General features: G+C 28.1%; 2 protein-coding genes across 2 annotated transcripts; both read left to right on the top strand.

The window, feature by feature from the left end:
* Positions 1–25,736, top strand: LOC119681062 (steroid receptor seven-up, isoforms B/C). The gene is made up of 4 exons (XM_038094131.1): positions 1–146; positions 9,141–9,686; positions 24,869–25,026; positions 25,496–25,736. Exons 1-4 carry the CDS (start codon positions 128–130, stop codon positions 25,610–25,612), a joined length of 840 nt encoding a protein of 279 aa, XP_037950059.1. The 5' UTR covers positions 1–127; the 3' UTR covers positions 25,613–25,736.
* LOC119675583 (putative uncharacterized protein DDB_G0286901) lies at positions 25,646–27,222 on the top strand (the record flags this gene model as incomplete). The annotated part of the gene is made up of 1 exon (XM_038086790.1): positions 25,646–27,222. A coding segment is annotated over one exon (807 nt), but the record flags the coding sequence as incomplete, so codon positions are not given.
* Between the last annotated feature and the right edge of the window lie 764 nt (positions 27,223–27,986).

The following is a 27,986-nucleotide window of genomic DNA, read 5'->3' as shown; positions in this document are numbered from 1 at the left end:
CAAATCATTTTTCAAACGCTCAGTACGTCGAAATTTAAGTTACTCATGTCGAGGGAGCAGAAATTGCCCCATTGACCAACATCATCGAAACCAATGTCAATATTGCCGTTTAAGAAAGTGCCTCAAAATGGGTATGCGACGAGAAGGTAAGTTCATAAATTAAATTACATATTGTTTATCTATTTAAAATGTTTATAATTATTTAAAATTTATTTTATATAAATAAAAATCTTGTGAAAATCGTTTAAGGGTCAATTAAAAGTCAAATTTAATGCCAAATGTTTAGGAATTGTAAACAATAAACGCTTAATGTAGAACAAAATAGTATTTTTGGCATAATACTCGTGCAACGAAAACATAGAATTCTTACTTAATAGTAGCTACAAAGTAAAACGGAAATCATTGCAAATGTCAAGACGCCAAGAATTTGTCAAACAATTGAGTTCACTAGACAATGCACAATAGTGTAAATAGGTGGGTTGAGTGCAAGATAAATGCAGCTACTTACGAATTCTTTCATTGACTAAGGTGACAACTGGTATTGACAGTGTTGATTGTTCACTTTTATCTTTGCTACTTTTATAGCTTGGCACTTGCAACTCATCAAAAGCAAAAGTTGCCAAAAGAATTGTATTTTAGATGAAAATGTAATTTGTCCTAAATTTGACAGAAATTGTCAATTTATATATTTATGGGTTAAAAGGATTTTGTGTATATAAAACAAAGTATTTATAATTGATGTTACAAGATTTCTTATGGCTTTTATGTTTAAAATACATTCAAAACCATTCAATTTTTACTCTTACCGAGTATGATTACTAATTTATAGTTTTTTAGCGAATTATATAAAACATCTAATTTGAATATATCTTTTATGAAATGATTGTGTACAGAAATTAAAATTTAGTACCACATGTACAACATATTGCCATGGATATATTAAATGAAAACTATTAAATCGAGAATTAAAAGAAAAAAATTAATGACAGCGCAAATATAACGAAATTCTTTCTTGCTTAGTAATTTGACGTAGTCTTGAAGATCCAATATTAGATAAAGCTTTCGGATTGACAAACTTCCAACTTAAATACGTTTGTTGAACACTTAGAAAAATACCTCCCACTATTTTAAAAAATATTAAATAATATAAAATCTATAACCCAAGGAGCTAAGCACAATAAAAACTAAATAATTTAAACACAAAATTAAAAAACTGACTCTATAGTTGAGAGTTAAGTTTTTACGTCGATGTAAGCTATTGTAGTTAAGAATATAACTCTGGTAAACTACAGAAACTCATAAAAGTTTAAATATTCTTTAATGAAAAAAAAATTAATTTTTTTAAATTAATAGTGAACACCAATTTTGCATATTTAAATCAATTATTTATTGCAATTTTTTAAATGAAATAATTTATATTTAGTGAAACTGCCATTGCACTCATTAAAACAATTATTGACTATGATTCTTATGATCATATAGCCAACTACCATATTATCAAGTTAAATAACTAAAAATTGTTTGAATGATCATACTGAAATATACACGGATACACATACATAAATAGATACACAATTTGGAATACATACAAAATATTTATTAGAATGTCGGTAGCCTTAAAAAATTTTTTTAAGTGTAACTCAAATAGTATGTATTAAAGAATTTCAACAGAAATGACTTAATATAGTCAATAAAAATATTAATAGTGGTGCTAAGTATGCATGTAATTAAGTACAAAAACAAAAAATTGTACACAACAATACACAGAGAAAAAAAGCCAAGAAAAAAAAACGTATCTATAAACGCAATCAACTCAGTCAATTTGCAATTGAAAAATACTAAATATATAAAAACGACTCTATATTATCGTATATAAGTATCTTAAAAAATATTGAAAAAAAAACAGACAAAAAAAAGCTTATAAGAAAACAACAAATATCAATTAAACATGAGTAGACCTCTTTGACCCCAACACCAAATGCAAACTTGTTCTTAAACAATTAAAATTTAGCTCAATATTATAATTACAACGTCAACACTTTTTTAGGTTCCATAGCACTTTTTTAGTTTTTCTAAATTTTTAATTTAACAATGCATAAAATGTACACTGGAAAAAATTTTCTCATTTGCATATGCAATTAACGTATTCGAAAAAAGCTATTAAAAATTTGTATATTAAATGGAAACCAAGCTTTCTTTTCATAGTAATAGATGGGATGTCAAGGTTTATTATAATATAGTCAAATTATTGTAAATTTCTAATTTACAATTTCTAATTTAATTATGAAAGATTTTATGTGGAATTTTTATAGGTCACTTTTTATACGTGAGTAACCATAACTCAACATTTTTTTGCAATTTGGCCAATCTAATTATTTTTCAGCAATATATTATAGATGAAAACTTTTCTTATAAGTTGATATGAACTCTTTTTATTAATTCATATTTTTACCATTAAAAATGTTTATTTAGATGCTTTCTTAAGAATTTTTGAGAAATTCTTGAGACAGCTTTGTTCCAGGTAGTGATAAAGTCACGATCTCGCTGGTATAGCTATATAAAGAGATTACCAATAGATTATGTAATGAGACATGCGTTGCAGGTGATAGCGATAAAGTTCAAGTAGTCTACCAGAAATTTATAGAAACAGCGTTAAAAACAATGTGTTGTAATAGCATAAGCAATAGGACATTCTAGAACTGTAAAAGTTGTAGATATCGTGTAACAATAACTAAAAAGGTCGATACTTTTCAATTATTCTAGTTTTCTTTCACCTCTCTCATTTTTCTTCTTGTTTTTTGTGTTTATGTATTTAATTCTATAGTATTCAATACATTTTTTAAAGTGTGTTTTCGCTTACAACTTCGTTTCAGCAATATCCGCTGGTAAAGTATCTCAACTGCTTATTTCGAACGGTTTTCACTTATTCATAGGTACGTAATTTTTGTATTTCGTTCGCTCAGTACAAATTAAAATGACTGACTTTGACTGTAAAGCAAAAATGCCGTAACTACTGTTGAACTGGTCAAGCATCAGGCCAATCATTTGCCAAAACAATAATTAAAAGTGATTACGAGAAGTTAAGCAGAGAGCATATGAAGTGGAGTGGTTCGAGTGAAGTTTGTCAATACTAACGATACTACCAAATGTGCTAATTTGTGTTATTTTAACACAAATACATGTCAAATTTGCGCGATATACAGCAGAGATTTTTGCAATTCTAACTATTAGTTTAAATATCTTATATCTGCGCAGCTTGAGAGTGATTTTCAGTGCCCGAATGCAAATTGCAAACGATGACGATAAATGCAAGTGACTTGAGCGCTGACTACACATGAAATGAATATATTCATTAAATGCTATTTAACAATGATTTGGGTTAAGAACGTTTGTAATTATTATTTATAAAATTACTAATTTGCAGATACAAATTTATAATAATGGTTGAGCAGCTGAAAGCTTTAGCCTTAGGAGGTTAATTGAAATCATTTGAAACTTGCGTAAAATTGTAACAATTGCAATTTAACGAGATTTTAGCGAAACAATAACTTAATTAGTAGTATTTTTTTGTGCTAGGGGTCATTTCACAAATTGTCTCATATTTCATTAAAAATTATTTTTTTAATTTAGATACATTTCATGTTTAAAGTCAATTTACAAAGTAGTCATTTTACATTTACTCAAGTCAACAACATGCAAGATACTGTAAAGTGTAACCCAACAACTTGTTAGAGAACTTATTAGTTCTAAAGAGTTCAGCACCTTATTTTTCGGCACATTTACTTGATGTGTAATTATATTTTATTTTTTGTATCTGTAACATTTTTCTGCTACACTTTTTTGAGTACATTTGTCATGTTTCTGGTTTTTATTACAATAACTACATATAATATTTCATATATAAATTCTTGAAAATAGTTCATAAACCAGTTCTGTTTCTGCTTTACCGAAAACGTTTTTATCAGTCTTAAAATATCGTGAGAATATTTTTCTAACATTAAATTCTGCATAAAACACCCTTTTTTCTACAAAAGTTTTTCTTATTTCACATATAAATTTTTGTTTGAGAAATACTATAAAATACTATATCAAAGCGAAAACTCTGCAAAGGCCAAGACTTCCGACCCTATGAGTATGTATGGTCACTGTAAATTAAAGGTTCACCACCAAAAGATTGCAGTAGGTTAGCATAATTAAAATTCTAGTATCAATAGGCTCAACAAAATACTTGCTTAACTCGTTCTGAATACTTAAAAAATTTACTGAAAAAAGTACTAGTACTTTTTCAATGGGATTTTATAGTTTATTTACCTTAAAAAAGGAAGAGCAATTTACTGGACAAAGAACTTTTAATTTTTTGATGTTATCTACATAGAAACAATGTCAATTGAGTACCAGAAAGAAGAAATGGAACGGAAGTGCTAAATAGGAAAAAAGAAAACAACAATCGGAAAGCATATTCTGCCTGAAGGACATTGCAAAATCCGTTTGCCTTGATCTATTATTATTATTTGATGAACTTAATTTGCAAAACTTGCAGACGAAAGTATGAATAACAGCAATTTGTTCTAAAGTCTCTAAAGAAATTTGCAAAATCTTGAAACTTTACAGAAGTTTTGTTATATGAGACATATTTACTTCCCAAATTTATGAATTTTAACTGCATTTTTTCCATTAAATTTTCACGTACAGAACTTGATGGAAAGACAATGTAAATATCAAGTAGATATTAAAAGTATTTATAAGGACATATGATCATTATGATTAAATGTTTCTAACTGAATGATAATATTTAATAATGGGATGCGAAGACATGTTTTTATAATAACATCTACTTTAGGATGGAGCTAGTCTGGGATACTGAGCAGCGAAATATTTAACCGAAATCTAATTTGGAATAACTACGTTGTACTTTCATTAGTTATTTCAAAAATAGCTATTTCAAAAATAGAAAATATTGTAAAATATATATTTTTCTTGCTATTTTTAATTTTATTAAATGTATTTAATAAAAAATAACCTTCGATTACAATTTTTGTATAAGCGAATAATTTATGATCTATTGCACTTTTTTTAATATATTGATTATAAACACTGAATATTTGTACTTTAGAAGAAATAAAACGATATGTATAATAATTTTATATCTGAGTCATAGTTGACCTTAATTGTTTAAATAACTGCTTTTATATTAAATGCAGCTCTGTGTTATCTAAATATGGAGAAACACAGAAAAAAATCACACAGGTGCCACACCTTTACGCCAAAATTTTGAATTTACAGTTTTATATGCGAATTATAAATATAAAGCTGGTACACAAATATTAAAAAACTATTTTATTTTTTTTTATTTTTCTTTAACTGCCAGTGCTGGCAATGCTGTAAATGTTAGCAATGCTGGCAATGCTGTTGGTCATTCACATACAGCATACAATCGCGGTGTCTGCTCACACGCGCAAATAAGGTGCCTTTTAGCTTTATTTACATTTGAAATCTTTTATTTTTTATTTGTATTTATTTATTTATATGTTTTTATTTAATATTTCTTTTGCATGAAATGTAAAGTTCCTCATGAGTACATTTGTTTATTTATTTTTTTTTTTGGAAATATGTATTTTATTCATGCTGCCTGAGCGGTGCACACACCTGGCAATGATCATCAAGTAAATTTTGTGGCAGTGCTGCAGAAAAAGTAACGTCTTTTGTTGCAACGGTGCTATAAGCACTTTATGCGTTTATTTTGTTTACAGATATTTTTTCCTCTTTATATTGTATTACTTGAACTATTATTGTTGTTGGAGATACTTGAAATTTTCATTAAACAGTTTGGCTATCTTCAAGATTTTCAAAGCGAATATATAATAGCACATGTAATGGTCAAGCAATGTTAATAGCTCCATATATGTGCGGTTGAATGTGCACTAGATTGACCTTTCTGCTTGGCTAGGGGTTGCAATTTCCAGTTTGACCAGTGTTCGTAATGTATCTATTAGATATAAAAATAAGCTCATCTGTATAGAAATTTATATTGGTCAAAACTTTGAAAAATAGCCGCACACAATTATTTGGACAATGCATTTACGTAATTGTGTTTTGATTTTGAGTTTTGTATTCCTATACAAATGGGGTGACAAATTCAGGTAGGAAGTAAAGAAAGTATAGGAACTTGTTTAATAAAAAAAAAAACTTCTAGATGAATTTTTACACTTGGACAGTTTGTTTAGTTGCTGTCCAGCTCAGTTCGCTGGACATTACTTAATTTATGAGCATGGGAAAATTCTCAAAGTCCAGCAAAATTTATACCAAAGAAATAAATGCATTTGTAACAGTTGACTACTTTACCGATTAGCTTTGTTATGAGCGTGATGCTGTGTGGTTATGTTTCCCATTCTATACTCTTCCATTTCTGTATCTTTAGTGTTTGAGTAAAGTATTAGTTAACTCCGTTTTCTCCTCACAAAAGTAAAACGCAAACCTTTATGTAAAATAAGCAAACAACTTGCGCCAAACTGTCTGTCTTGTTGTATCTGCCTTTGCGTACCTTTTTTTTTTTCAAACACAAAATAAAACTTTTAAACAATTCAGTTTCTTTTGCTTACGGCATTTCGATCAACAAGATCAACTTCAAGATTACAGGATCAAAATCCACACACAGCAAAAACAAATATCGCAAATATATGAGCAGAAACATCAAGTATGGAAAAGAAGGCAGTACTGCAAATCCTCGCGCAAGGCAAATTCACTCATTCCGCAAAAAAAAAATTACATAAATAATAAAAAATTCATTTAAAAAGCGGCAAAAAAATGTTAAGCAGTTTTAACCCTCAAAGGCTCACAGTTTCCGATACGTAAATCGTTTTTTAATGAATGAAATTCGATTTTTGTTTTTATTTCCTCTTCTCCTCTCCTCTCCTCGCCGTACTTCGAAAAACCTTTGATTGCGTAAAAGTATCTTACAGATGAGTTCTCTTCCTCATCGTTTTACTCACTCAGCACGTGCTTAAGAATTTTAACTGCACTTAGTGTTCTCTTAAGACCTTTTGAACATTATTAGCTGATTGGTTTTTTAGCTATCTTCTTTGTTTATTTTTTTCTGTTTTTTGATTTAATAAGTACCGCATATTATTTTTTAAGATTTTTTCCTCTTTTTTGAAACGCCACTGCAGTGCGTCATTCTGTAAATCTTATGTCAAGTGTTTGACACTTTTTTGTTTTGGCATCACATCCACACTCGAACTGCTAAAAGAGCGTGCTAAAGTACCTAACTTTCATAAATGTGCATTTAATAATATAATTAGAAGGGGTTTAGGGGTATTAATGAAATGTTTAATAAATAAATATAAAATAAATCTAGAAGTGTAAAGGCATGAAAAGAATTGTAGAGAAAATTGGAAAAAGTCGCATGTCATATATACAAGGCAATATGACAAAATGTGTTTATAACATTATCATTAGATTACTTACTGCAGCCAACTTATCTTCTAGTGGCGCATAAGGCCTCAACGATTCCTCTTAATCTTACTCTTTTGCCTGTTTCTTACGTGATTTGGTTCCAGAAGAGCTGTGCCTGGTCCACGGTTTTTCGTCATGTTTTAGCTGGAACTCTAGGCCGGCGGAAACCTTGTGGATTCCAGCATAGGGCTTGCTTAGAATAGTTGTACTGAAATAATTCATACCGTTTTTTGACTGACACATTTTGTGATATATTAAAGCAAAAAATTTATCCTTTCAGGAAAAATAATCCTTTCTTTCCAGAATCAATAACAAACCCAAAAAAATTCCAAAAATTGGGCAAATATTATTAATATACAAATTAAAACTATATTTGTAAATTAGTAGTGTGAACCAAAGCATATATTTATGTACTAAATGCTTCAAAGTATTGAAACAGTTGTATTCTTGTTAATTATAATTACATAATTTGCAAAACTAAATTAATTTGCAAAAACCATATCATACTAATAACTTATATTTTTGTATTCTGAACCGTGTGGACTTTATTTTCCATTACATCAAATAACTGGACTGGCAACTTAAACAGTTTTAAATTTATGTTAATGTCAGATCAGGGAAGGTATTAAACATTTCTGAGGTCTTTTTATTATAAAATAAAAAATAAACAAATAAAAAAAATTGCAAAAAAAATCCAATAAAAAATGCAAAGCCACAGAAATGTTTATTTATATTTTGCCAATGAAATTAATTTTGCTGTTATTGTTGGCTTTGTCATTTCACACAATAAAAATCTTGAATATTGAAAAGCCTCATTTGTACTGTTTTATTTTAATTTGCAATTTTTTTTTCGTAAACAGCAAAAAACAACAGAACTGAAGTATCTGAATACTCATATAAATACCAGTGACAGTAGTTGTATCTGAATTGTAAGCGTATCAGTGTTAAACAGTATTTTTGTTACTTTAATTAAAAGTAAATTTCCTTGACGTCATTGTAAATTTTTGTAAAATATTCTCTATATAAACTGAAGCAAGTACAGTGAAGCAATTTTATAGAAGAAAAATAATTTTTATTTATTTAATATTTTTAATTTTGAAAAGTGTTGAGTGCATTAATAAACTCTCTGCCATACCGCATATAACGCTTTGAGCAAGGGTTGCAAATTATTTTCTTACCCTTTGAGTTACTTTATTTAATGCCTCATTTCCAAAATAACTCTACTCAACATCAGATATCTATACATCTCAAGAAATCAACTGCAAACAAGTTTAGCTACTAATTTTCATAACAAAGCACGCAAAGATTGAGGTTGCTGATATGCATTGTCTTCAGCGCTGTTTTAGGGTTTTCTATTTTGTATTTTGTGTAATTGTTGCTGCCATAGACCATAGACTGCATTCAGAGAGGGTTAGTCTCCGAGTCTTATTGTATATAGTGTGATGTCGTGGTCAAAATAATTGTTTTGTCGTTATTGTTCGAATGCAAGAATTTGAAAACTAAATATTTAAATTAGATATTAAATTTCCAAAAGCTGTGGAAATCTTTGCCACTTCACCGACTGATAATTTTTGTGAATAATGATATACACAGATAATTGCACCCTTAAACGATTCTTCAATAGATTTTTTGTACCATCTTGCCATAGCAGATAAATAATTTACTTTTTTATTTTTGTTTCTTTACAGCTGTACAGCGCGGACGTGTACCACCCACACAACCAGGACTTGGCATGCATGGCCAATATCAATTAGCAAATGGTGAACACATGGGTGTGGCCTTCAATGGGCATAACTACTTAAATTCCTATATATCATTACTGTTACGTGCTGAACCATATCCCACATCGCGCTATGGTCAGTGTATGCAACCGAACAACATAATGGGTATTGACAACATTTGTGAACTGGCAGCACGTTTACTATTTTCCGCTGTCGAATGGGCCAAAAATATTCCTTTCTTTCCTGAACTTCAAGTCACCGATCAAGTGGCGCTGTTACGGCTTGTTTGGTCGGAGTTGTTCGTTCTAAATGCCAGTCAGTGCTCCATGCCACTGCATGTGGCGCCACTGTTAGCCGCTGCTGGTCTGCATGCCTCTCCGATGGCTGCTGATCGTGTTGTCGCCTTTATGGATCACATACGCATCTTTCAGGAGCAAGTGGAAAAACTGAAGGCGCTACATGTTGATTCAGCCGAATATTCCTGCCTAAAAGCCATTGTGCTGTTTACAACCGGTAAGTTGTTGGACATTCTGTACAGGGATGTGCCGACACTACTAACCAAAGTTTCAGCAAAATTATGCGCAAATATAAATACAAGCAGTAGTTCGGATAGTTCAGCGATAACAGTAGGTACTTCATCAACATCTGCTGATTGTAGTCTAAATGAGGATATTATGTTGCTTGTACGCAGTCACATTGAGGAACTCAATCGTTCTGAAAGTGACTCGCAACAACAGCAACAGAATTCAAACGCCGCTTTTCATTTGGCAGCATTTATGAAAACTGTTGCTGGTGTTGAATCTGTGACAAGCCAACATATAGGCCGTAACGAAATAGATAGCATCACTTCAGAGCAGTCAAGTGCTGAACATGTTTCCCAAGCACCTACTTCCAGCCACGATACCTATACTAGCGGTGAATACAAATATTCTGCACTAAAAGTGCTCACTAACTGTTCAAACAGCAGCAGTATAGTACCTTCGGCGACAAGCGCTTTTAGCACTTGTGCGCCTAGTAAAACAAGTGCTGGTGCTTCAATCGAAACAGATTTGCTTAGTTCACTTTACTCTGGTTACCGCTCACCGACATCTTTGCACAGCAGCCACGTTAATACTACCACCACTACCGCTAGTCTGACCAGCAATTCTAGTCACAATAGTAGCGGTCTTGGTGCTTCTATAACTACTCAATCGCAAATCGGTTCGTCTTCTTTACATAATCTAACCGCTTCGCAATTGAGTATAAATGATACATCGACAACAGCAGCTGATGCAGCAAATGGCATGAACGGCACATATCAATCGTCAACAACACAATCACAACAACATACACAATTGTCCACGCAATGTCAAACATCACAGCAACAGTCTCAGCAGCAGCAGCAACAACACGCTGCTGCTGCTGCCGCTGCTACTGCTGCGATGTTCTATCAGACCCCACCACGTTCTGCTTTCGGTTCGGCATTTGATATGTTCCATCACAGCACACCGTTCGGTGTGAGCCATGCCGCTGCTGCAGCAGCTGCTGCAGCACATAACAGTAGTGGCGCTTCGTTTGGTAGTCCCAGTTATAGATACTCGCCGTATAGTCTCGGCAGTAGGTGGCAATTGTAGTTTAGGCCGATATCTAATATTTAGCAATTGTAAATTAGTGTTTAACTAGTCTTAATTTGGCCGCTAAGGCAAGTAAGCAAATACGAAAACGAAGCGTTTAAGTACAAACACTCGTAAATGTCATATGTGATTAGTCGATTGATTTGTAATTAGTTTAGGCAATTGTACTTAATTTAATTTAGGTAATTAAGCTGTAATTTTGAAACTGTAAATTTTTTGTTACAATATTAGGAATTAATTTGTGTATAATTATTATTTAAGTTAGTCTTGTACCTTATCAAAAATTATGTATTGTATTATAGTGTTATTTATAGTGCCTAATAATTTATTTATTTATTTATTAAATTATTTAATAAGTCTAATTTATTATATGTATAAGCATAAAAATATCTCAAATACCTCACAATATACGCGTTCATATATAAAAACTTAAAAATTGTAGTTGTCTTCTTATTTTTGAAACTAACTTCATTGGCTTGAAAAAAACTTATTAACGGAATTTAACAATTTTTTATTATATTTCTTATTGTATGATTTGTTTTATTTATCGTTAATTATTATTAAATTTTATTTTCATTTTTTTATTCTTTTATTTTTAATTATTATGTAGTTTACACATAATAGTGTTCTTAAATATTTATTTATTTTTCTATATATTTTGTTTTTTGATTTATTAAATAAATTAATAATTTTTTATATTAATTTCAATCTTAGATAATCAATCAATAACAATCTTAATAATTTATTTCAAAAATTAATTTTTTATTTAATTCAAATTTGGTTTTTTATTAATTTTTGAATTGTATGATTTATTTTATTTGCTTTTTCTTTTATATATTAGTTTTATAATTATTATGTACTTTATGCATAATAGTTTTCTTAAATATTTATTTATTTTCCTATACATATTTTTTTTTAATTTATTAAATAAATCAATCATTTAGTGTTTATTTTAAAAACAATTTTAAATGATTATTTTTAAACTTTATTTTTTATTTAACATATATTTATAAATACATGAAAAATAATGTCTAGAATTTTACTTCTTAAGTTTCTTTAATTAAAACGAACCTTAAGAATTAATATGTTTTATATGTTTTTAATTTTTTTTTTATAATTTTCTTTTTATTTGTTAAATTTTTTATTGTTTATTAAATATTTTTTTTTTAGAATAACAATAGGTATTGGAAAAATAATTCTAATTTCTAATTTTATTTAAACTTAATTATTTTTTGTCATTTTTGATGTCCTAGCTGTATTTTGAATGGTCACACATTTTCAGTTTTACTTTCATAGTAAGTTTGTTTTCATATGCTTGGTGTCTTGGAGTTCTTTCGTATATTATTTTATATATATCTAATTTAAGTATATTTAAATTAGATTATAATTTAATCTGTCAAAAAAGTTAAAATATTTGCATTAGAGAATAAAGTTGTTTAGGTTCGGATTCATTTAAACAGTCCTTGTAAAAAACACAGCCTAATAGCGCCAAACATCGGCATCTAAGCTGACAACAATTCTTTTTTAGATATATGAAATACATGTCAGTTAGATTATATATAGTTTTGGGCATGTTTTTGCAAAGATCTGTTTATAAGTGGATAAAAAAAATTTTATTACAATATTCATGAACAAACTAAATTATTATTATAATGTAATACAACCTTCGTCTAAAAGTATTCCACTTTTTTAATCTAATAGGTTCGAAGTCCAATTAGCCTTGTTAAAATAGATTAAAATAATAAATACGCTTGTTAAGTAGTTTAAAATTAATGTAGAACAAATTTTACATAAAGATATATAAGCTATTTAAGTTGCTTCTACGTATATCCACTTATTTACAGTATTAACCGAAATACTGATTGTCAAAAAAATACTTTTAATAACAGTTCATCACCACTCTACCAATACATAATCTATTAATTATGTTTTTATTTGATTATATTTCTTATTCTTACTTGAGATGTTTCAGTTAGTTTTATAGTTTAAAATTCTTTTGTTTTGATTTATCGGCTTATGTAGAGTATGTAACTCTTCAACTTTTTATCAGTAATTCAAAATGGTTAGTAAGCTTTTTTACTAAATTAAAAAAAAGATTATAAATATATAACATTCTAACAGTATAAACTATAGACCAGAAAGTATCTTTGGTTTTTTGAATAATAATCAGGGCATTGGTTTCATGATTCATAAAATTGAAAATACTTTCTTTTCAAGTAATTGTTGCCTCATTTTTATTTAGAGTAAATTATATGTTACAAAATAAATCTATAGCAAGTAAAATTAATTCTTGTATTTTTTGTATTTTGTATTTTGTTTTTTTATTTTTTTATTTTTTCTTTAAAAAAATTAGAAAAATTCACACTAAAAAGTAATAATTCATATTAAATTGTGCTGAAATGACTACATTGTATATATTATTGAACCATATAATCTCCATTCGATGTTTATTTTAAAGCACGAGTTTGTTTGAAAAAATTGTTCTTATATCTGTTAAATATCTAATATTGTTATTGAGTTTATAAATGTCATTAAACAAGACATTTACCAAAATAGATTAATATTTCTTGAAATTATTTGCAGTTTTAAACTTTTTGTAGTAATTTAAACTCAGCTCATTGTTCTACGATAGCATTACCAGATAAAAGAATAATGGAATAAAATTATTTATTGAGATTTGGGTACAACAAAAAGCTACAATTAGGCATAACTCAAATCATATATCAATTGTTTTCATTATATATGTCTATATGTTATTCTTAATTCTATGAAAATCATTTTTTTATACATGGTAACTATCAGAAGGTCTTATGAAAATATCAGAAAAGTATTATGAAAATAATTATTGAGTTGATTTTGAGATCTTAGGCACAACCGCTACTTTTGAGGATTGAAACTTACTGGAAAATATTAATATCTATAACATATATAATACCTGTTTCAATAACTAAGTTTAATGAAATGAATGATGTTATGCTTTTCTCTCATATTTTACTTTAAAACATCTTTTCGAATGCATTCACTTTTATAATAAAAAAAAGTCTTTAAACTTTAATTTAATTAAATGTTAATTATTCAAGATACTTATTTCAGCACAACTTAATATGAATTTTATTAAATATTTCTTAACACTTGGGTCCTATTTTAATACTTTTTCAGAACAACAGGTACCGAAAATAGCTCCTTGTAGTTTTCGGTGCTATCAACTTTAAAAACAGACAATTTCATACATTTACTAATATTTTTTTTAATTTTTCGGAAACTTTATACAAATGAAAGCATATATACTAAACATATTCACATCATCTCACTTACCTTAATCACCTGGCAAGAATTTTTTTTTCATGGAATGCAATGGATTTTTATTTGGAAGCACTGAGTAATAATCACCAACACAGCCTTTATGGTGATGGAAAAAATCTTAAGTTAATTTTTTTCTTTTTATTAAAATAAATATATATATGTATTATTATAACGTATATTTTTAAATCATAATTTCTTTTATATTACCCATATTATTATTTAAATTATATTATTTTTTAAATGATTTAAAATAAATTTTATGTTATTATATTGAAAACAAACTAGATATGTTATTATTTTACAAAATATGTAACGAAAACGATATTCTCGATATTTCACAAAGCTACTTTTCTGCTCTTTTATATTACGTTTACACAATTGCACTTAACACATTTTCATATCTACCGCGATAATTGTGTAACAATTAATTGCGAAATTGGATTGATTTATTTATAAATATTAAATAAAATTTAACAATAATACAAAATGGAGGCGAACTACACTGAAAAACAATTCCACATTGCTGTTTGTGTTTCCTTTTGTTTTGCTACTCATTAAGTACCATAAGTGTAAACACTTAAGTTTATTTTTGTAAAAATCGTTGACTCACGTTCAATATATGTGACATGTAAACAGTGAAAAGTTTGAAATCATGATTGATACGTTGCCACATAAGAAAAAGCATTGTATGAAATAGAAGTTGAAGTTAAACATAGTGAAAAATAAGACAAAAATGTAATTAATTATTTATAATATAAATAATTGTTTAACATTTTTCTTCATAATTTGTTCCAAAATTAACTAGAACGTATTAAATTCTATAATAAATCAACTTATTGTACGTAACAGCAAAATTTGAAATCACAATACTGAGTGAAATTCATCTGCATTAAAAACAAATATTGCGGTTTGTTATCTTAATTAATATATTACCCAAATTAATTATCAACTTGTTTTCCAATTGATCGATTTCCTTATATAAATTCAAAATAATTTTAGAAAAGTGTAGAATTGTCTACTATGCGATTTCAATTAGGAGAATAGTTCATTGAAATACAATTAAACTTTCATAACTCAAACTTCTATAACTCTATTTTCTATAACTCGAACTAAACAGAGCGCAACAGGGTTTAGATAGCAAATTGCATACAATTTCAAAAAAATTCTTTAACTCGAAATCTCCAAACGTCGAACCTTTTCTTTGCAAAATGGTACTTCGAGTTATGGAAGTTTGACTGTATTTCAATATGGCAACCATATGTGCAAATATTGATAACAACAAACAGACTATGTGGCATTAATATGCACTTCATGGAGTTGGGTTTAATTTTTTAATAAATCATTTTTCTATATTCTAATTTTTTATGTATTCTTTAATTTTTAGTCATTTAAGAATTATTTATTGAATAATTAATTTCCTACTTTTATTTATTTGTGATATTTGGTATTGATTTTCGTTGTTTTTTTTATTTCTTTTTGATTTGTTTGCTCGTTCGCTAATTGCGATAAGGTGTGAACAGTTGTGCAATTATCGCTTTTTGAAATCTCAATACTGTGTATTTGGGAACACTTATCTACCCTTAGTTACCCTTTGGTAACTTTGGTTGCCACCGAGTTTTTGATATTTTTTTGCTTTTTGGCGCAAGGTAGAAGAAAAATATGTGAAACAATATCAAACCTTATCAATTTCTTTTTTATAACTTCCTGAAGCATGTATGTTTTTAGATTGTTATAGACTATGTGTTTCAGTTTTAATATTGCAATTGGACAACAAATTAAGGATATTATTGAGTTAATAATAGTTAATAAGTTAATAAGGATACTTTACTGCCTCTTCCAGCTAATAAATTACGTTTAAATAATTCATATATTTTATATGGTATAAGTTTTTATTAATATGTGTAATTGCATAAATATGGAAATCATTCACAAATAAAATATTTTAATGACGTCACGTCAGTCTCAGTCTCAAATTTTCTTAAGTTTGTAGATCTGTGTTTTTATTAATAATTTACTATATTTTCATATTATTTAAAGTACTAGATAGTAAAGACCTGTTTAGAACCGCCAAATTCTACACAACACACACATTAAAATCAAAAGAGTAACTAACAAATGTAAACAATGTTAAACAGCGTTGTGTGTCTGTCCAACTGTCAGTCTATCTGTCTATTTGTTTGTCTTTCTATGGACTTCTTTGTCCGTGCTGATAATCCATCCGCGGAGTATTGAAAGCATGTTGACGTTTATTGGCGTTCAGATACCACTTTATGCGCGCATTAATGCAACACTCGTTTAAGTTGGCTCTTTACAAGCGCGAAAGATTATCCTGAAAGTTTTAAGCCGTAATAAAATAAGAAAGAAACAAAGAAAAATAAGAAGAAGAAAAATTAAAAAAAAAAGCAAAGCAGCATGCAGTTCAAGCTTGGCTCAGATATATTTAATATCTGCTCAATAATACAAAAAATGGCTATAATAAGAGAAAAGGGAGAAAACTAATGAGAGCTATGTTTAAATAAAAAGCATTAAAAAAAAGACAAAAAACAAAAGATAATTCAACAAAAAAAAGAAAACAAGAATAAGAAGCAAAAAACCTGGCAATTGCATTTGAATTGCTTTCTTGAGTCCATAAACTGTTGCCGATCAATCGTTACCCAACTCTATAGTAGCATCCATATGCGCTCCAATCGGTCTTTCCTTATATCTCCCTTGTCTCTTCTTCTTATTTTTGGTTCACTATTTTGTGTGCTACATTAGCGCTGCTTTGACTTTGATTGTACCAGACACGATCTTTGTTGCTGTTGCTGTTGCCGTTATTGTTATTGTTGTTGGTGTTGTTTCTACTTGAACTGCAACCAAATCTTAAGATGCTTCTACTGCGGAAAGCCAAAGCCATGCTTGGCAGCTCGTCGACGACATGTCGCGATCAGCAATTTAAGCGCATCTACTCTAAGCATCTTTCGTGGTGGAGGGTTAAAATTTTTTTTTCTTCCCAATGATATTTTTTTTCTTATATTCAAGTTTTTTTTTAAATACACAGGCAAATCTTGTACTTTTCATGTTTTGGCCACACTTTGTTTCCCTATTTTTGGCTATTTGTTTATTTAATTTTGTTTTGACTTTTTTTTTCTGCTGTCTATGTTAGTAGGTTTTTTAATCGTTTCTCCTCTCTTAGATTTTTAGTTAATTTTTAACTTAATAATTTTTTTTTTAATTTTAAGTCTTTGAACAAGAGTTTCCCTTCAAAAATTGTCTAACCTAACGGCAAATTTATTCTGAAATCGTTACTAAAATTTTTATTTTCTTTCTCTTTGCTTATGATTTGACTGATGCTCAAAGCAAGTGTTCGTCATTTAATTAATCTCTTTCAATCTTTTTGGTGTGATTAGCTACCACTCTGGCTTTTGCTTATTTTAATAATTTCGTATGTGTTAAATTGACTAAAGTGTTCTAGTGTAATTGGAATTCGTATTTGAAACGGAATTATTTTATTAGGGTTATTTATATGCAATACCACAGTTGTATTATTTACTTTACTTGCTTTAGTTAAGAATACAAAGAATTTTTTATGATTAATTAGTTTTTTTTTCTTTTTTCTAACTAATTTCCTCTATCTGAAAACTTTTTAGTTTCTAGGTTTAATTATGTTACATTTCCAAAACCAATTTAAGATAATTCCATTCAATTATATATCAAATGTTTATTTTCAATTGGTATTGTTTAGAACCTTTATTCTTTTCCAAGGAACGCTTTTATATATATCACACCTAAGATGTGTAAATTTCAATGTTATATTGTGATATTTCTTAATGTTTCATGGTTTTTGTTATTATCAAATTGACAGTTTACCCATTTAGTGAAAGTATAATTGTATAATTTTTCTTTACACATTTTAAATATAGAAAATACAATAAATCACATCATTGTTAATATTTTTGGCACAATGTAAATCAAGTTTTTTACATTGTCAAAAAAAAACTTTTCTAATATATAAAAAAATGTAATCGAAAATGATATGTATACTATTATTAAAAATGAATTAAACAATGCATATATATAGTATACTTCCAAAAAATCAAATGCTCATAAATTTTTGCACTATGACCTCAACGTTACAATGCAAGTTGTATGCAATCGTTTCCCCATTGCAGATAAATTTACTATTATTTTCGTTACTAATAAAGTTATTACCCTTCACTAAAAATAATAGAAATAAATTTGATATACTCGTAAGTCAAAACAAAAATAAATTAAAGAAGGAAAAAAAGAAAGAAATTATTAAAATATAAAATAAAAATTATGCTACAATTTATAAATACGCTAAAAAGTTTAACCTTTTCTACACCATTAACCATTAAGCCTTGTCAAATTCAGCCTTACACTAAGCTTAGCTTAGATTACTGGCTCTGAAAGATTTTTGGTCAAAACGTTAGTTTGTAAAATTAAAATAAAAACAAAACTTTCTAGTTAGGCTTTTATATATACATTCTGTTTCTTTTTTTTTGTATTATTTTGGTTTTTGTTAGCAACTTCAAGTACTTTACGGTCATTATGCATTTAAGACATGCGGTCACGATCTTTTGAGTTAGTAAGTCGAAGTACGCGGCTCAGATGAGTGCAGTACCAATACCAAAAACCGAAAATAAAAAAAAACAAATGGAGGAAATAAGAAACATATTCAACAAATGCAACCAAATCAAAGTAACTAAAATAGCAAAAATTTTTTGTGACTAAGTTCAGTCAAAAACTTGAGAAAGCTAAATTTTGCTATGCAAGTTGGAATTTCTTTCACTTTATATTGTATTAGTTTAGTATCTACTATGAACAATACCCTCTTTAGATACAGCACAATTTTCGAGTGAGCTTAATTTTGATACACCCGCACAAATGCTGTGAAACAGAAAATCTGTTAAGTACTTTTGCTTTGTTTTAATAGTAGTACAACCCAAACTAAAATCAAAAGGATTTCTGACTTATTGAAACGAATTGCTTAGCAGTTACTTTGCTGCCAATTTTTATTTAATTTTATTTAATTTTTTTCTCTCGATTTTTTTCCAATTTTCTTCCTTTTTTTGTGCATTTGATATCGGTATCTCAACGTCTGGCTATGCATTTCAAGTAGTCGGTATTGCACATCGTCGTTGGGTTGGATTCGTGATGTTGCAATGCATCTTTGAAATTCTTTATTGCGCTACACAGTTTCTTGTTCGTATTGCCTGTGAACTTTCTGATCAACAATTGTTGACCAAAGCTCCAAATGCCAATAGAAAGTCAATTGACAATTATTTCTATGTATTGTTTTGATTATCGACATAATTTTAAGTACAAGTTTAACTAATTGTGTGCTCGGGCAAACTTGACCATGATCGTGATTAAATTATTACGGAGAGTTAAATGATTTTGCTTGAGGCCACAATTAAAGCATAGCTTTTTTATTTCTGACTTACTCAAAAATGAATCATACCAAGCAGGAATTCAAACAATTCGCAACTTCTAAGCAATTTGTTAAATTTATTTTTCAATAAACTTTATTGCTTTGGAAAATCATTTAAAAAATTTTGTGCGCTAAGCCAATTTGTGTGATTTATGTTGCGTATATCTCAAGCATCTGCTGTAAATTACAAAAAAAAAAAATAAAATACAGCAAATAAATATACAAAAAACTGTTGTTATAGTTTCCGTACGTAGTTGGCACAATTTTCACATCATTTCGATTTTATGTAGATTTGTGCAATCACCTGCTGTGCTTTGCATTTGTTACATGTTGCAGGGCGTTGTTGCCTAGGCAATTTGTATTCGCAACAATATGTTCTTCATATACACAAGCCTACCAAAGCCGGCGTTCAGTGCATTGGCATATATGAGAATCCACTTTGGTTCATATGTATACCTATTGCTGGCAACACGTTTACAGCTTATGGCAACATGTTCTTGGTTGCGAGGCACATATTACGGACAGTGATCTATGGCATATTTTCATAAATTAAGTGATGCTCTGCGTTGGGTGTAAGCGTGCAAAATATATTTTTAATTATAATTCAAAAAAAAAACGAAATTAATAGAAAAGTAATAAAAAAGAAATACAAATAGTAATATAAAGAAAATATAAAAATTTATTTAAAAATGACTGTAACAGATATGGTTTAGTTACTTAAATGCATTAATAGTCGCATTACAACTATTTGCTATTTTAATATCTTTTTCTAAATACTTAAAACATTATATATAAAATTGTTTTAAAAATATGTTACAAATTAGTATTAATTTTTCAAAATTTCAACAAATATAGTTTAGTCGAACAAAATTCATGTGTACACACACACAACATATACATAAACTACAACTCTAATTAATACATAAATAAGTGGCAACTCTTTATTAGTTGAAATATTTAATAGTACACTACTAACACAGAAAAACTTTATATGAATAACGTAACCAACAAACAATTCATTAGTTTTGTTTCAATTGAATACAAAACTATCAATTAACGTCTTTCTAAATTGACCATAAAAATGTGGATAATGTACGCTATATTAAAAAATGCCACAAATTGCCCGTTCAATATAAAGCAGTAACAATAACCATAATAATAAAAAAAAAACAACAACAACAGCAGCATAAACAAAAAAGATACAATAAAAAATGAATTTACAATGCAGATACTTTTATATTGCGTGCGCGCTTATTAAATCGCATTCAGTTAAATAAAATAACTTTAGGATTCTTTTTTGCTTAGTTGATACTAAATTCGAAATAGCCAAATTCGCACTGATCACAACAAAAAATTATATTAAGCAAATATATAGCAATTTGCAGTAAATATCTTTTGAATGCGATACCTGCGCAGCTGCCGTAAATGCATTAAAATGCAATTTCTGTTCTCCGTTTAATGAAATCCATGCGCAGCCAGTAAACGTAGAGATGCGCTTAATATTCATAAAATTTTGTGCAGTTTGCAGGTGAATGGTTTTGAAGTGATAATGTTTATCTTACAATAACTTTATATGGAATTCAACATGAATTTGCGTTACAAAAAAAAAAAAAATTAAATAAAATTAGTAATTAAAAATTTATCACGTATAAGGATGAAATTAAAAGGTAAAAGCGGATATATGTAGTATAAACCAATATGTAGTATAAAGTAGAATAGGATACAATATAGATTTAGGCACCCAGTGATTAGGGGGGTATCATAGGTTGAAATACCTTGTCAGATATCCTGCTAATAACCTCATATCTATACTTTCAAAGAGAATCATCGTTTTGTAGACGTAAGACCAAAAAAATTTTTCACTTTGACGATTTTCTGCAGAGTTGCGCCAGTAACAATGTTTTTTAGTTGATAAATATTTTTACAAAAAAACTGTATTGATTTGTTAAAACTGTGTTATAATAAATTCTGTCACATATTTAAAATGTCTTGGCTCTCATACTAGTCAATAAAAAATTTATTGTAGTGAACCTCAGAAAATATTTAATTCATTCATGTTTTAAAATATTTTTTGAACAAGTATATCTGAGAACCTTTAATCTCTTTGATATCTAGACAGATGTGTATACATCACTTACGACGTCTAAATTTCTATGATATATGTTAAGTAAAATATCTCCCTTTCCTATCACCAGAACTCCTCAGATTTTTGTTTTTTGATTAGCTTATTTATTAATTTATTTTTGATGTGTTTGTTTTTTTTTGTTTTGTAAATTATCAATTCTCGTTAATGTTTTATTTTAAAATAATGAATTTCACTACTGTTACCATATATGACATATGGTTAACTATGGCCGCCTGAGTATACTTCGCGGTTCACCACAAAAATATATGGTTTTATTATTTGCATATAGATGAGTATTCTCTTTCATGTTTATTATTATGTGAAAAAGTGTGAAGAGCGCTAGGGATCTTTATACAAAAAGCTTTTCCACTCCTAATATATGTTTACCATGTGAAGCATATATCTAGTTTTAGATTCACATATTTGAGTAGATGAATCCCTTTTTAGAGTGTAGTAACCATTGCGTAGTATTATTAATAATTTTTAAATATTAGAGATATATTATATTGGGAACTTAAGTTTTTTACCTTATTTTAATTTCTCATCAGAACCGACGGTATGTTTTTGAGAGAGACTGCAGCAATATGGGTACTTGGGTTTTTATTAATCTAAAATATAAAGATATGTGATTTTTGAATAAGTTAACGTCAGTTTGTTTTTTAGTGATGGCTTAAAAATGTTTGTTTAAGGTAGTGTAGGATTTATTACATTTCGCACTTAAGTGAATTCAAGAAACAGATCCATACTAATATGATTTTCGTAGAAAACGTGAAAACTAAACATTTAAATATTTTGGTTTTAGATATATTGCAGTTAAATGATAAGCTGATAAGTGGTTCAAATTATTTAAAAAAATTTTTATTCATTCGTAACAAACATTATTCTAAATCAAGTCAAAAGATTTCGATTTCAATGCAACTTATAAAAGTTTTATTAATTAATTTTTAATGTGATATGCGTGAAGGTGAAAATAAAGCTCGTTTTCATTATATACTTATCATGTTTGTACATTTTTTTTTACCTCAACTATTAACTTTCAACCCTACTACCCTAATGATTTTTAATATACTCCCCGTAAATTAATTTTCTACGATTTTGCGATACGGAATTCGTTAGTGCAAGACTGAATATATTGTATTATTAACACAGCCACTTTAAAATAGGTTATTAAGTTATTTAAGCGAAAAAATTTGCATATTTTAAAAATCTATTTAATTTTTTTCCTTTCGTACCCGTCCATTAGCTTGACCTCTTTGACTTCAGTTATTTATTTAAAATAATATTTGCATAAAGCCAATAAATGCTGTTAAGCAAATAAAATAAAACGGAAATGATATATGACGTCCACAGAATATTCAACAAATTATTTGAAAAAAAATTAATTATAGCGAAATTTCATAAAATGAAAATTAATTAAAAAAAATAAATAAGTTAACAAAAATTAAGAATTGAACCAAAAAAAATACACATATTCGAAAAAAACAAAACATAAGCATAAATGAACTAACTTTCAACGTGACTCTTCAAGTATATAATAAATGATAACTATAATCTTAATTTTTTTTAATTTAATTAATTGCTTAAATTGTATAAATCAATATATATGATAATCAATATATATCAATTATATGAAAATATACGAGAATAATAAGCTCTTAACCTTATAAAAATTATGGTGATCTAAGAATGTCAATTAAATCGAAAATGTGAATTCAGAAATATGCCAAGAAATTATAAAATTCTGATTTAACAATAATAAAATAATATATTCATGTTGTTTTCTCTATAGTAAATCGGTTATTTTTTTTGCCTTTAATAATTCGCAATAACTTGTTTCAGATAGAATTTATATATATAGATTCTAACTCGGTAATATACGTACCTTTTAGTCATATAAATCGTTTACTGATGTGTATATTAACACCTATCATGAATATAGACTTCATGGCGTAATTTGAAATCTACTGTTTCACATGTTGCCCAAATAAAAATTTAAAATTTAACCAGATCTCAACTTTAATATAGACAATAGAAGTCTTCATAGAGTCCCACAAAAAGTTTGTGTTGAACCCATTAGCTAAAGCTTCAAAAGTTAGCCACAATGTAGCGTTCTTAACTACTACTCGTCTATGGAACTAAAGTGAGTGTGTCACAATAATCCTCAAAGGATGCAGTGACAAGTTCTCAAGACGTTCAAAATCTATCTGTCTAGACCCAAAGTAAGGCCTAAACCGTAAGTAATAAAATATTACAGCAATTGGTCTCTAAATTGACAAAATGTCAAGACCTAAATTACGTCACTAACCTTTTTTCAAAAGACCATTATTTCGATAATCAACGACAATATATGATGTTAATAAACGTAATAGATAGCTATCTAAAACAAATCATAGCTAATAACGATTTTGAAGGAATGGAGTCAAGGATGTTAAAATCGGTAGCATGTGTATCATCAAAAATATCTACAATCCGCTATATTGGTTTTTAATATAGTAAGAAATTCAAATGTGTACATATATTATACAAAATATGCATATATATGAATATTCTGTATATGAATCTAAAGGATGATTCATGTTCTTACAATTATATATTTATTAATATTCTCTATATTAATTCTCTATATTATCTAAATGAATCAAGAAGATGATTCATGATGTTCTTAAAACCCATTAAATGTTTATTAAGCTTTAATAATATATAGCAATATTGTAATATTGCAATATTGTAATATTTATTCATAGTTGATATATTATAATTATATTATATAAATGTTTGTATGTATGTATATTATATAAATATAATTATAAGTCTATTAAGATTCAGATATTATATTAATATATGTATTTTGAAAATATTTAGCGTAAGATTAAGAAAAGTTATTATTCTAGAAATAATAATGTGTAGATATCATAAATCGATCCTTATATACACGTATTTATAAAATTAAATTATAAAAAAAATAAGGATCCTATAAATTATATAGGATCCTTATATAGTAAAAAACTACACGTATTTATAAAATTAAATTATGTAGGTATATACCATATATCTCATATTATCCATATATTGTATATAGATATATAATATATAATAATATATGTTAACCATAATAGTTTAACTATTTTATTTCTTTAATAATTTAACTATTTTATATTTATGATAATAAATATTTGTGAGAATTCTTGTTAAGTAGTATAATATTTTATTTTATTAATAGATGCCTGTGGTCTTTCCGATGTTACACATATTGAATCCCTGCAAGAGAAATCCCAATGCGCTTTAGAGGAGTATTGCCGTACGCAGTATCCTAATCAACCAACAAGATTTGGAAAATTGTTATTAAGGCTGCCATCTTTAAGAACAGTTTCCTCCCAAGTAAGTATATAAAGATTTATCTATCATTTTTTATAGACAACAAAAACAATTTTAATAATCACGAAGCTTATGAGGAAAACACAAATTAGTCAATGAGATGGGTGGGACAGTGCAAAAACCACCCAGCCTTCAAAGAGTAAAAGTGCCATGTTTACTGTATTTAATCAGTCGAAAACATTAAACTCTAATGTACTATAATAATTTAGATTTCTTCAAAGCTTCAGTTTTTTTCTCGATTTGTTTGTACTTACTAGTATAGTAGCCTAAATCAAGCTTAAATACTAAGAACAAAGTTATAATTACAACACATAGTTTTTAATTATATGTTAATTAATAATTAAAAAATTTAATTAAAATTTTGAACTGATTGTTAATAAGTCAAACAGAAACCTTTCCTATATTTTTCGAAATAACTTTCTTGAAAATTGATTTTAATCGTACAAATGTTTTCATCTCATTCTAATTGAAGGTCATTGAGCAATTGTTTTTTGTGCGTCTAGTCGGTAAAACACCAATTGAAACGTTAATCCGCGATATGGTGCTTTCTGGTAATAATTTCTCTTGGCCATATTTGCCATCGATGTGACACACAATGTGGCGACAATTGACAACAACTTGATCATCCGCTGCCGCAGCGGCAGCAGCAGCAGCTGCAGTGGCCAATAACAATAACAACGTTGCATTCATAAATCATAACAATAGCAATGCCGGCAGCAACAATATAAACAGCAGCTTCAGTCACGGTAGCAATTTATTAAATCACACCAGCAGCAGCAACAACAATAGCAGTGAAAATTATGGCAATGAATTATTGCAGAGTTATAGTCAAATCGGTGCTAATGCCATACCTGGCGGAGGTGTGGGTAATGCCGCTGGTGTAGGTAGCAGTGCTGGTTTATTCTATAATGCAAATAGTCTAAGTGCAAGTAGCAATAATGTCGCAAATGCTTCTTCAACAGCAGTTGATTACAATTTAACAACGAATGTTGCAAATGGTTTCATGTCTGCTGCACCAGCAACAAATGTCAATTCAACAACGATGCTATCAAATTATTGTGATGCTGCCATGATGATGGCTGCAGCAGCTGTCAATGCAAATCAATGTTTGCAACAACATCATCGTTTAATACTTGAAATGTCACCAAATGCAATTGCGACAAGCACTAATAATGCAACTGGGCATACTAATGCAACAGCAACAGCAACAACTGCAGCAACATTATCATCTGCAACATCAGCGTCAACATCAACAGTGTCATCGGCGCTGTCGTCTGCATCATCAACAACATCAACAATGTCCTCGTCTGTTGCTGGCATTGCTACTGTTGGACAACAACAAACTGAACTGCCGAAGTTACATCAAATGCCGTCGCCGCCAAATTTAATTGATATCAGCGAAGTTCCTCTCATTGTGGATGTCAAGTAGTGTAATTTTATTAGATTCAAAAAATATATATAAACACAAAAAACAAAAAAATTATAAAAAAAATCTCAAAAGTCTAAGAAATGAAATTTTTTATAAACTATAGCATAAATTTTATACTTTATTATGTAAATGAAAATTCTTTTTCTGTTTTAGTTAGGGTGTTAATTTTTCGTTTTAACTGTAATAATAATGTATATAAACTCATATGAAACAAATTATTTATTGCAAGTAAAGATAATGAAATGTAGTTACTCCACAACTGAAGTCAAAAATTTTTTCACTGATTTTTTATTAAATGAAAGTATCTAATTTATATATCAGAATTATTTAACTGTGAACTTCTTGAAGTTAAAAGCTGCTGCGTAATATAAATATACACCATTGGAAGGATCTTTGCCTAAGAATATTCTCACATATTGAAGCTAAAGACTGCTCTGTAACATAGCGCCGAAGCAACATAGTATCTATGGCATTTTTAAGATTTGACAAATTTAAAAAGTATCTAAACGAAGCAATATCACTCGTAGTTAAGAAACACTAATTCGAGTGCCAAATTAACATCAGATACAATTGTTAATTTTTAGGAGAATTTACTACGTATCTAAGCAAACTTGTTAATTTCTTTAAGTTTATGAGTATTCTCTGATTTTCTTCATATGCTTAGTATGAAGTATAATTTATATATTCTCTACATTCATACCACTTTAAAGTGTTAATATAATTATTTTAAAATTTTTGACTTCAGTTAACATATCCTTTAAACTAATGTTTTATTTAAAAAAAAAATACGTTTAACGTAGTTTTTTGTAATAAAAACTATTTTTTTGTAAAATAATTTTACTAAGCTAAGTACTCTGCAATTAAATTAATAAAAATTAAAATTTATATGTGTAAGTGTAAATTATGAAAGGCACTGAACTCTACTTAACTTTTATATTGACGAATGTTTAAATACTTTAAGTTTTAGTTAAAAATTTTAATTTTAAGTTTAAAAGTTTAAATCCTTTTACAATGGTTTACAGAATTATACCAAAAAAAAGAAGACGAAAAAAATTTTAATCACAAATCAAATTCTTAAGTTCTAAGTTAAAATTTTTCTTTGTGGCAATATTTTTAAATGCTTTAGACTTATTTTTTAATTTTTACTTTAAGTAAAATTAAACACACAAACAAAATGAAAAATATATATCTCAAAGATACAATTTCTTTAAATTAAAAGTTTGTTAAAGAAAAACACAAAATGCTTTTTAGCAAAATTTTTATTAATCAAAAACCCAGTGCAAGTTTAAAATTTTCTAAGTGTAATTTTATGTGAATAAAACTTTATTTATACAAACAAATATATATTTATTATTATTATTTTTTTTTAAATAAAAACTGTTTCTTTTTATAAAAATATTTAGTTTTTTTTCAATTTTTTTTCAAATTTTGTCAATTTATTTTATTTTCTAAACATTTCATACATTTTGCTCTCAATTGGATTAAAAAGAGTTGTTTTAAGCGGAGGTGTTCCAGCTTCGGCAGTGGAAATTTT

Source organism: Teleopsis dalmanni, chromosome 2 (genome assembly GCF_002237135.1).
Source record: "Teleopsis dalmanni isolate 2A chromosome 2, ASM223713v2, whole genome shotgun sequence".
Lineage (NCBI taxonomy): Eukaryota > Metazoa > Arthropoda > Insecta > Diptera > Diopsidae > Teleopsis > Teleopsis dalmanni.
The sequence above is the reverse complement of the archived record's forward strand: the minus strand, read 5'-3'. Positions and strand labels throughout refer to the sequence as shown.

Excerpts from the sequence above, each read along its gene's own strand:
- LOC119681062 (XM_038094131.1), top strand. Across the intron at positions 9,687-24,868 it reads CATTGTGCTGTTTACAACCG|ATGCCTGTGGTCTTTCCGAT; the intron begins GTAAGTTGTTGG and ends TTTTATTAATAG. Across the intron at positions 25,027-25,495 it reads TAAGAACAGTTTCCTCCCAA|GTCATTGAGCAATTGTTTTT; the intron begins GTAAGTATATAA and ends TTCTAATTGAAG.